At 35.6% G+C, this 12,261-nt stretch overlaps 1 protein-coding gene across 3 annotated transcripts in view; it reads left to right on the plus strand.

Annotated features, from left to right (window-relative positions):
- Nucleotides 1-12,261, plus strand: part of MIPOL1 (mirror-image polydactyly 1) — a 187,698-nt gene that overhangs the window by 67,435 nt on the left and 108,002 nt on the right. For all 3 annotated transcript variants that reach the window (XM_039385819.1, XM_039385820.1, XM_027726816.2), the window contains 2 exons: nucleotides 3,344-3,377; nucleotides 3,637-3,807. In XM_039385819.1, the coding sequence (XP_039241753.1) occupies nucleotides 3,344-3,377; nucleotides 3,637-3,807 (205 nt within the window). The remainder of the gene's footprint in view (nucleotides 1-3,343; nucleotides 3,378-3,636; nucleotides 3,808-12,261) is intronic.

The following is a 12,261-nucleotide window of genomic DNA, read 5'->3' on the forward strand; positions in this document are numbered from 1 at the left end:
GGTTATTGTCTGTGTTAGTCCTCCAGAGGGTACTCCCCCAAGGTCTAGAGTGGCTGAGAAATTTTCTTATTTTTCTGCCATGAGAAATACAAAGCAAACAAGTTTTTCATGGTAGGAGACTGAATAGGTGCAGTTTTTAGTTAACTACATGGCAGGCAATTATGTTTTAAATAATTGATTCTACTAAAAACACTCCTCTTTAAGGCAGAAAATCAGTAGTCTTCTTTTGGGTATTTTTATAGGTAGGGCCAGAGAATGTAATTTTAACTAATTTCAATAATCTATATATAGATTGTGCACCATTACTAGAATGTATAAATTGCTAGAGTTTGTCGTAGCCTCACTGTCACAGTAAGTATGACTCAGCAGCAGGATTAGGAGATTCCATACTCACAAGAATTAGTGGACAATTTGATAAACAGCTTCATAGAACCCATTATTTGTGTATGTGCATCTGAAAGCTTGCCTTAAACAGCAATCTCTGAGGAAATTACAGATGTACTTTAAATTCCCATGAAAGGCATCATGATTGTAAGCCTTACTTGAGTCTCCAGTTTTTCTGTCAGTCTTCTAATCTTGTATGTTCCAAGAATAAAGAAAGTTTTGTATGGCTCCAAAAATCAGTTAAAACTGTGTATGAAATGTTAGCATAAACTCAAGTTCTTTAGGCTTAAAGCACTCAAGTCGTGCATAAAATTAATTATTCTGGCCAACAAACCTAGTCAATGACTTTTGTGTTTCTGGTGTATTGCTGCTTTTTCTGCAGTGGAATCCATAGACAAATGGGTGGCAGTTCTTGACACATATGAATCCCTCAGAACACCTTCACTTGTTTTCCTTTCAGTCCCTTCTGTCTGCTTTACTCATGTACTGGAAAAATTACTTAATTGTGAGCAAAACAATGAGAAAAGAGAAGAAATTCCATTTCTCAGAGAACATGTGTACCTTCCTCAAAAGCATGTCATTGAAGAAGGCATTGGATACACTGATAATGATAAAAATAGTACTTGCTCCCAGGAGAGGGTCAGTAACTTCCTTGACTGATAGCTTGGAGCCAAGCTGCTACACTTTATTGCTATCATTTACAGAATAGCAATTGTTGTGGCTGTCATCCACTTGGGTGTTTTTTCTGATGCTTTATAGGGGAGTCTGCTACCCTGATTCTATTCCCAGTCTCAGAATTGGCATAAGAGATTTCCCTGTGGAGAACACCAACTTTCTTTTCTAACTACCACCCTTAATATTTTCTTCCTTCCCTATGGTCGTTGTTCAAAAGGTCAAGTTTTCTGTCTCAGACGTGGAGCACATAGAGGTTTGTTTTTGTTTAAAGAACGTTGGCTATTTGTGCCACACTCATCAAGTTTTAGAGCACAGGTCACTCCTTCCATCTGCTTTGGACTTATTCCAATCAGAGAACTTTACAAGAGGGCAATATTGAACAGCCTGCCAACCTTTATCAAGTGCTTTAATGCTTTCTTTAAATTAGCAACTGGAGCAATTCTGTTGTCATTATTTAACTGTAACAATCAAAATTCTTTCAGCCCTGTTGGCCCTAGGGGTAACATTAGCAGAATGTGTTTAGAAATGGGGGGAGAAGGAATCCTTGGTTACTGCTCTTTAAAATCATGAGGTTTTCACTCATTGTCTGTGCACAGTACAGGGAGAGGTAGCAGGGCAAATACACGGCTCTGGATGCTACTTTTTTAAAAATACTGTCTCCTAAGGAGATGTTTGTATACCTACAGACAGATCCCTTGTGGCAGTAGTATGCTGAAGGTATGCATATGGCAGAAGTTCATGTTCTTTTTCCCACTCCCTTTTCTCCCTAATGTGTCTTGCTTACCCAGCCTGTTGGTCGGCTGGGTGATTTTGTTGACCCACACTTTTAGCAGGGTAGAAGTCCTCTGGAGAAGCCGGGTCAGTCCTGCCAATTTACTTTGACAAATACTGTTCCTTTCATTGTGAATACAAACTAGCTGGAGATCCATTTTTAAGTCCCACATGAAGTGGCACTTAGAGCAATCTAAAAACCTGAAGCAGGAACTCTACAAGGAGCCAGTTCTGAGAATTTGGAATGTATTATGTTTCTTATTTTATGATTTGTGTTGCTTTATGAATACAAGTCAAACCCATCAAAGGTTAGCTTTTACTTTATTTTGTTTAGTTCTGTTGCCGACTGAGTATGTTGGAGTAGTTGCTGCTTGTGAATGCCATATAAATTTACCAGCTGTTGTACGCTGATAGTACATTCTGAAATATTTCTCTTTTATTTAAAGAATTAATTTCTCTACTGGTTGATTTACTATGCCTGATGTACTGTTATTCAGTAAAACTAATGCTTTAAAGGAAAAGGTGGTAGTGTGCTGTCAAGTGTTCTATGATGTTTGCTAGCTAAAATCATGGCTTTGGAGCAGTGCCTGTCTCAGCACTGTTGAAAGAGTGTTGCTGTTTAGAAGATGTTTAATATACCTGTCTTTTAAAATATCATAGGATACTGGCAGACTTACTTTTACTATAGGTCACCATTAACTAAGTAGCAATGGAGTGGTAATGTAACTTTCATATGCTCATTTTTCCAGAAAAGAAATCTCTGTCCATTTAACTAACCTTAGGTAAAACAAAATGTGTACTAACCCATTTATTAAATTTTTGTGCTATCACTTAATGCTTTTGCACAGCCAGTGTTCAATGCTGTATGACTAAATTCCTCGTATCATCTTTGTATTTGACAGGTCAATATATGTTCTGTTGAAATAGAAAGGGAGGAAAGTGCAGGCGGGTTTGTTTCAGAATTAAATAAGGGCCTTGCAGAGAATTGCCTTAGCTTCCTATTTTATGCAAGATATAAAATTAAAATATTTTTAAGGAAACTTTAACTGGGTTTTTTTTCCTCATTTTGGAAGAGAGAGGTGCAAAAAGAATTACTTAAAAATGAAAATAAAATCTGCCCAGAAGTTATGTTCTGTTACATTTGGGGTGCAGTAAAAACAACAAAATACATCAGGTAAAAGTTGTAAGCCCAGAAATAAATAAAATAAGAGCATCAGTCATTTCTATCACTGGGGAACTTTCTTCATCTAAGCACATATGAACAATTGATCCTTGTAGTCATATATAGCAGTAAACATTAATAACTTAACAGTCTGAAGTCAGTGCTGAAGATATGGAGCATTATTGAAAGATGGAGTCGAGCAGGTGGCACTTTAATATGTTCAGTGTCATGGTTGACTCTAAAGACTAGTAGAATGAAATTACTTGAGGTTCTAAAGATTTAAAAAGCGAACTCATTTTGCTGCACTAAGGAAATGCTACTGATCAGGCTTTCTGTGTCCCTTTTTTCTAGGCTAGAAAATATTAACCCTGAAGAAAATGACATGGTAAGCCATTCTCTGAGGAGATTTCTTGATGTCAGTCTTATATCTTAGAGGCTTAAGTTCAATTGAGTGGGTTTCAAGAACTAAGATGTGGGAAAAAGAAGAATTGACACACTAATAATGTACATCTTTGCTGCAATATGAAAATTCAATAACTTCACTCAGTCAATTTACAATTCACATGTGCCTATTAATTAAAACCCTATATTAAATAAAATATATTAAAACTTCATGTCTGACTAACATATAATGCTGTTGGTAGACATTACAGGAATTACTGAACAGAATAAACAATGCAGACACGGGGATAGATATACTGAAGAATGGAGCTATAATTCTGAACCGAATACACAGGACCAAAGAACGTAAAAAGAAAATAATAGCTGAGGAAATGAATGCAGTAATAGAACAACGGGATGCTGCTTTGTCTCAAGTAAGTCTCTACAAGTATATAATCACTCAATACCAAATTTCGTTTTATTTTATTCCTTTTTTTTTTTTGCTTTATTTTTGGGGAAGAAAATTATTTCATTTAACTTTCTCTGTTGAAAATCTCAAAGAACTTTTTCTTCATGATAGTAGTGCCCATTAAAATGGCATCCATGTGTTCATGAGACAAGTTATTTTTGTATTTTTTGCACTTCATTACTAGCTGTCTTCTTTTTAAAACAAAATAGTTTTTAGTGACTTGACCAATCTAAAAAGCTATTAAAGGCTTAGTTTTGCAGTATGCTGTATTGGTAAAATGCATTGGATGACAGTTAACTAGTACTGAAGGATATAAGTGGCAAAAATATACAATAAAGGAAGGTAACAATACCACGTGCAACAATGCAAGCAGTTCCTCCCTTTGTTGCTTTACATTCAGGAGATAAAAATCAGCATGTGGTCCTTGACTCTCAAAGTCTTACCCATCTGCTGTGTGACTTGAAAGAAGCTGGGTTCTTTTCTCTGCTCAGATCACTCATTCCCTGCAGTTTCCTTTTTTGACAGAACAATAATTGTCTTACCCACCTTTTTTTCCTCTAAATTTTAAACTAGATTTAACTCAATAGGAACAGGTTGTAGAGAGGAACAGTTGAAGTAGGGGATGTATGTCCTGAGAAAAGATTTTAGACTGGATGAACCTTCTTATGTATTTATACCAGGCAACAAATTTCATCTGACTCTTCCAATATTGAAGATTTTGATTTTTATTGTGAGTTACCAAAGTTAGCTCACATCTAACTAATTTCTGCTACATTTGAAGTCAGGTTTGTGATATTAATAATGTTGATTGAATTTATGTTGTATTGAGAAGTCTTCTGATAAAAGTGTCTCCTCTACACACACTGTAATTTTCACTTTTTTTGGTTGTTATGTTTTCATTCTTTCCTACTTTAACCTTGAAAGCCCCATCTGCCTGGTGCTTAAAATATTTTGTGCATCTGTCAAGCATGTACTGTGAAGGATGTTAATGTCTTGATGGTGGTATTTTACTTTTTCAGTCTACTTTTATCGATTTTTTAATAATAATGAGTAGCATAGCTACTGGGAAATATCCAATAGTCCTGCCAAAAGTTTATGTACTTTCTTCTTTGCGCAGGGCATTTGAAAAGTGAGCAGCTTATAAGAGAAAAGCTTTTAACAAAAGAGGAGGATCTTTTGATATTTTTATTTTCATTTTGTCAGTTTTTGCTTCTTTGTTGAAGTAGATTTTCAGGCATATTTGGACCATAAAATGTCTATCAATGTCAGAAGAATGTCATTGTAGGGCATTTAATATACATTTTAATTTAATTGATTTTAAGCTGCCTGTTTAAGGAGTAATCTTTTCCAAGTAATCAGCTTGGCAATTAATAAAGATAATGACTGTAGATGGTAATGGCTCAAGTGTCACCACTCGCAAAGCCATCTTTAGGCATATCAGCAAACAGCACAGGTAGATACTGCAGCTGAAAATATAAGCTAATAGAGTAATAAATCCTCACCAAATGAAAATTTAAATATTTGGTATTAAGCTGTAATACTGTGATACCATTTGCAATTTATACCACAATTGTTTAAAATTATTATTAATAAAACTCTATTAATCGTGTGTTTTCAAATATATGTTACTGTTGAATCTAGAAAATAGTTCCTTTGAATTGAAGCTACCATTTCAACCTGTGTTGCTCACTTGATGATTCCTTGGGAATTCTTACCATACTTGAATTATTAGTAGTCTTTTGTTAACATTGCAATAGCAGTAGTTATTACAGTGCTAACAGCAAGAACAATAGGAGAGGGATTCCTACATTAGACCACAAAGGGACTAGGTATAATTCAGGGGATATATATGCTTAGCATAACAAATGTAAATTATTGGAAGTTGGATCTGGGGTTGCCTCAGGCATTCATAACATCTGCAAGTTAAAATCTTTTTATTTTTGGTGGCACTGGCATCAAATATGAGGGGGGAATTGATGAGAGCAGGCTGAGACAAAGCAGAAATAGAGTAAATCATTAGCATGGCGTGGCTGTCCTCTGGAAAATGCATTTTTAAAGTTGAGAGGTCACTGGGCAATAGAAGTTAAATGCTTCATGACACAAAGTGTGAACACTGGATTGCTCTGGTCCTGCTTGCTGTTGTGTGGTGCTAGAGACAGCAGTGTCATTTGAGTGACTACCATAACCAGTTCCATATGGCAGAGAGCTACTATTGTACAGTAACAAGGGTTTGGACTGACTGTGTTTAATGAAGCTACATCTGTTACTTTTCTCTATGATTTTCTTCACAATAGCCTGGTGTTTGACAATTGAGCACAGTGAATATAAGTAGGATCTAGCTTTTGGGGTTTTACTTACAGGATTTCTTATTTTTCTGAGTGAAAAACAGTAACACAAAAGCCTTCACAGTTTTGATTTCAAGTGAAGGATAGATTACATTGCTAGAGAATGGACATTCTACAAACTGTGCATTTCTTATAAATACAGAATACTTCCAAGTGGTCTTTTAAATGCAGTTTTATAATGCTTTTTCTGGTAGGTATATTACTAAGGTGCATTTAACAGGACTGCTGTTGCAGCATACTTGACAATTAGCTAGTTCGGATTCTTCTACTTGAATTTTTCTTACATTATTTTTTTATTCTTCAAAAAATGGAGAGCACTGTCCATATCTTGGAAAGATCATGAAAATGTGGGTTTTTTGAGCTGTAACACCCAAGAACCTCTGCATATTTTTTTAGATTTCCAATGCGAATGTTATTTCTTACTAGGAAGCAGATAGAGGCACTTCTATCACTGTAGTGAGCTGTGCATGTGTATGTAATCTTAGATCTTTCACTAGATTGCTGAGCAAATATGCAAACTACTTTTTGTATGTGTGAAAACAATGAATTGGTATAAACTCAAATATTTAATGCTACTTTTAGTATGTATTTTCAAGTGAATAATAAACAAATAACTAAAGCATGGCTAAACATTGACATCCACCTTCTCCTGTACCAACCCCCTTAAAAAAACAAACTCAACTGTTTGGTTGTATTTGCTAAGATATGTTTGTTAGTGAACAGATATTGTATGATACTGAGAATCTTGAGTGTGTTTTATTACTGATCCTCTGAAAGAAAAATGGAGAAATATACTGACTGTTAGGAGAAATTGAACATCATTTCCTCATCTGTAATGTCTGGTTTTGTCTTAACCCATTCAAGGAAAAAACTTACTTTTCCAGTTGACTGAAATACACTATTACCTTTCTTCTAAAATCTTTCTTACTTGAGTAATCCAATTAGTGACAGACATTTAGTATGGCATAGTCACATTGTGTGATCTTCATAAAATACTCTTAAAGAAATGGTTTCCAGCAGGAGGCAATACAGTACAATGTCTCAGCCAACTATTAGCCACATCACACCTTATGGACAGGAATGCTAGTATCATTACAGGGTTGGCAGCTGAAGACTTGGGTTAGTCATTACAATTCCTTTTCTTCTGGTTTAAAGAAGAAAGGAAATCTTTTAATTGGTACAGCTTGAAGAAAGTGATTTTTTTTAAAGTTCATTAAGAGATTAGGAGATTGTATGTTTGATATGTTTTCAGGCCTAACTAATTCTGTAAAGGTGAGGATGTTTAATTCTGTCAGTTCTGTATAGAGTTTTAAATATTAAGGATGTATAATTTGTTGTTAAGGAAAAGCAGTGGTTTCATGGCTGGCAAAGTATGTAGTCTCTGATCTTGAAGCAATAACATAACTGGCAAGCAAACCTGGTTTTACAGCTCTGAATAGTTTGATCACATCCTGTTGTGCAGGAACATACTTATGACTGTTCATGTAAAAATTGGCATGCACCCAGTTGCTCATCTGAAGCAAGTCTAAGTACCCTTCTCCATTTTGAGGCACTGTTTGGTAGCAGACGGCACTTTATCATCATTGAAAACAGTGAGGAGATGCACTGTGCTTGACTGCCCATCATTATCAGTTTCGACTAATGACTGATAACTAATAAGTGTCTGCACTTGTAACAAGACAGCTTCTTGCTAACTTTTTTTTTTATATTCTGCTAAAGCAATTTTCCTCCTTCTACACCAAGTAACATCTTAGAGCTCTGTGTTATCTGTGATTCACAGGCATTCTCAGCACACGAGTGAACAAGTCTTCTTGAGTTAATAAACCCAAGAGCTGTATGAAGTGTAAAACAACAAAAGCATATGTAAATGGAAAAAGATTGGGCCCTTAATTGAGTAATACTCAGGTGACAGGTTACAGTGCCTCATGACTCTTATCTTAGGATAGAGGTGGTGCCTTTGCAATCCAAACCACAGTTAGGGATGCTATTTTTAGTAACTTGAATATTAGCAGTTCGGTTTTATACTCTGTGTGTTGGTACCCTTTGACACTGCCTGGTTAAAGATACTAATCAAGTTCTTGGCTACCAGAAGCACATCTGATGATGTCCTCCTAGGTGCTCTGTCAAGATGCTTACCCTACTTTTCCCATTGCCACTGATATTTGGGAACAGGAAAAGAAGAGAAAGGACACTGAATTCACAGTTGTTCATGAACCAGGCAGCTGCTGTTGGGTATGGATGATTTTGGTCATGGGCTTATTTAAGGAGGAAAGGTAAAGGGGATGTTTATGGTACTTTGAGGGTCCAAGGACCATGTTGATTCATTGTAATGGCTGGTTTCCATTGGTCAGGCAACAGCAAGTTGAACAGCAGATGAATGGGCATGCAGAAATTACTTGCCAGCAAAAGAGAGAGGACACCTATCTGCAAGTTGCCCCTTTTGCCCTGTGAATTTAGTCCAGGTCCTGAAAGAAAGCAGTAGGGATATGGAATAAGATATAGAGTAAATTTTAAAAAAATAATTATTTGAGATTTAACATTAAAAGTTGCACTGTGACTGCAGGGAGTAAAGAAATGGGAGTTGATAAAATGATTGTCAGTTTTGTTGGGATTCACATCAGTGGCCTCAGGTAAACCTCACAGATATCTCTTGTTTGGAGGTACTGATGAGTAAAAGGGATCCTGAAAGAAGATTACAAATAGCCAAGTTACACGAGCAGTGGTTGTAATTAGCAATATTAGTTTTCTGTTTGATTGTGTTGCACTGGAACAGTGCTTTAAAAGTCATGTTTCATTTCCTCTGTACCTAAATAAAGATAATCTTTTGAAAGTTTGATTAAATCCATGTTTTAGGAAGTCCATGTTATACTAAAAATGTTTAAGTCCATGTTTTCTTTGCTTCTTCTCAGAATAAACCAACTGAATCTCATCAAGTGCCAAACTGAGCCAGTGATTGCTGTATTTGGGACGCATGGAGTAAAACTATCGAGAAAGATGCTGAAGAGCATCAAAAATTTTTTACATCTCAGAAAAGGGCAGGTTCTTCACTACTTGAATGCTTACTTTTTCTAAAAATAAACTCAATTTGAAAATTTATAATAATTCTTTACTTTCTCAGATGATTAGGTATGCTCTGACTCTACCTTGGATATATTTGTGCTAGCTGTAGCATGAATATTTTCCAGGAGAATACTCAGTTATATATTTGGCTACATTTAGAAGATCATGAGTATTTTTTCTTCTGAAGTAGGAACTTTCATCCACTGGAGACTGAAATAGAGAGGAAACTGGCCAAACAGAATCCTCCTGATGTCTTACATTGGGTTTTCTGATTTATGTAGAAAGTTCCCCAAAAGAGTAGCAGCTGTTTAATCTTCTACCATAGTGCTCTGTTTAATTTGATCACAGTGTGTAATTCTTAGTTTTCTAAGCATTAAGAAATCTGAGAACTGGTGAGATGGTCAAAGAGGATGGTAGGAGAAGGTTAGGAGACACTACAAATCCATGTTTGTAGTGTCAGTTTGTCTCTCAGATTGATGTAGCAGAAGTTGTGATTTCTCTGTAGGCAGATATCTATTAATAGGACATGAAACTCTCTTTGGTTTCACTGAAGTTAGAATTTCACTAGATAAAGCAAGTATTTTGCAACTTATTCCTTAGTTTAGACTGCAACAGAGCTTTGATTTCATAAGGTCTTGTAGTTTTTGAGTCAATATATTCTGCAGTTCAGATGGTAGGTCATTAGTAGAGGTAGAGGAGGATCTGAAGAAATTACCCTAAGGAGCTCTTATACTGAACTTTTATATTTATTCCATGAATGCTAAGTATGAGTAAATATGTAAATGTTAATGCAGTGTTTCCTTGAAGAGAGGGATTATGGTTTGTCTTTTTGAGCTTTTGAAGTAAAATTTTAATTGATACTACATTTCTTCTTTTTACTGCCATAAGGTTTTGACTGAATGATGCCCTGAGACACATCATTGTTTGCATTGTTAAATCACCTGTTGTTCCTCTGCAAACAGTGTGTTGTGCAGAATTCAGAAAATACGTCTGCATAGTATTTGAGGGCATGATCAAGCTGGATGTGTTTAATTGTAAACTTTAATGAATTTCCAGTTGAACATTCATCTTTTCTTCACTACCTAGACACTTCTCACCCCTTTGAAAATGACCGTAAATTTGCATGCCAGCTTGTTCCATTAATTGCCATTTGACTCATCTATCATGGTGCTAAGCTTTAGATTCACATAGCTTAGACTTCCAAACCAATTTCTAGAATTAATTTAAATATTTAATGTCAAAACCCTAGGATGAAAGAGACCAAAAATGTTTTGTATGCTTATTGATCACCTGTTCCAGTAGCAGCAACCCATAGAGGAAATTTCTAATGTGATAGAAGCAGAATTCAAATAGTGTTCCCTCTGAAGAGGGGACTGGATCGCTGTGCGTGCAGTAAGGTCTAAAGGTACCAAATCTATTGTAGAGGTACCTTGAATAAGTTTTCCACAATACTTGACACTTTGCAGTTACAAGTTAGGTACTGAGTGTTGAATCAGATTTCAGTTTACTTAACTGCTGGATAAAACGTTGGATTTTCTTAAAAATTGAAAAAAATAAAATGCGACTGTGTACTTCGTATGAAAAGCTGGTTTCCTTAGGCAACTTACTGAGGTAGCTTTATGCAAAATTGCTTCATTATTTTGGATACACAGATGAGTTTGCATAAAAATTCTTTTGATAGGTGACAAACAAGATTTTTGTGTTTCATACTTATAATTAACATGAAGTCTGAAAATGTTAATATGCCTGACATATGTGTTCACTTGCTTTTCCCCACTTCACACTTCTTGAATGTTCATATTTGCAGTTTTGTGGTTTATTATGTCTCTATTAGCAAGTAGTGTGAACAAATAGTAGTGGATCTGGAGTATGAAATAGTTCTCAGCATCTGATATCTACATTAACCCCTTGGAAAGGTGGGCTGTTCCTTTTTTGTTATTGTTGGATTGGGTTGGGGTTTTTTGTTTGTTTTTTTATATTGGACTAGCTGTAGTCAAGTCCTATGGACTGAATATTTGTGTCAGAGTGCACCAGGCCAAAAAGAATCCAGTTTGTGTTCTCAAGATAGCATTCCATGGGGCAGAACGAAGCATAGTAAGTACAGAGAGGTGAGAGAAATTACAAATTGCACCCTCAGTGCAAGGTAGCATGCAAATTGTGTACCTGAAATTAAGGATAAAGTGAGATGATTTCAAGAAGAAGAATCAGATATATTAAAAGAAATAGGGAAATAAAAGCTATCAATGTTCTTGGAGAAAGTATTCTAATATGTTTGTATTCAGACTTTTTCCTCTGAAAATTATTACACTACCGTATATTCAGACTTTTCTGATGAAGATTTTGGTCCTGTCCTCGAGATATAAATGAACTCGGTTCCTTTGAGGAGAAATAGGTTTCAAACTAGTAGCACAGATGGCAAAGAAAATGACATAGAGAATGTGAAGTTTGGATTTAATTGTCCAGTGGAGATACCTTCAAAGAATAGCAGCCAAACTATTGCTGATCATGCCACTTCACAACATCACTAATTGACTAAGAATATTGTGAGATGGGAAGCTAAGAAGAATGAATGGAGCTACTTTTTGTTGACTTAATTTATTTTTTTCGAGAGTCCCTAAAATGAAATATTGACCTCTCTTCCAGCATTGCAGTACCCTCCACAGTCATCTTTACTATTCAGCATGTGTGTTAAGCAGTAAAGAGAGATGAGTAAGGAAGTTTAGGTCTGGCAGTAACAGGGGAAGGAAAAATTGTGATGATGATAAGCTGATTAGTCATTTTCAACAGAATAGTAGATGATTATGACTGAAATATGGGCCTTAAAAATTTTTTTGTTAGTTCCATTTATTTCCATATTTTTAATTGTTTTAAATGAACAGGTAACAGTTACAACAACAGCAATTTTCCCTCTGGCTTTGGTCTTGTGATCTTTTTTTCTTTGGTTGTGAAGCTATTAATCAAATTTTGCAAGTCCGTAGGCTGGATGAGGTTATTTTACATATTCTGGTCTAAAG

This window comes from Pipra filicauda, unplaced genomic scaffold, assembly GCF_003945595.2.
Source record: "Pipra filicauda isolate LSUMZ 115617 unplaced genomic scaffold, ASM394559v2 scaffold438_size560415_pilon, whole genome shotgun sequence".
NCBI classification, from domain to species: Eukaryota; Metazoa; Chordata; class Aves; order Passeriformes; family Pipridae; genus Pipra; species Pipra filicauda.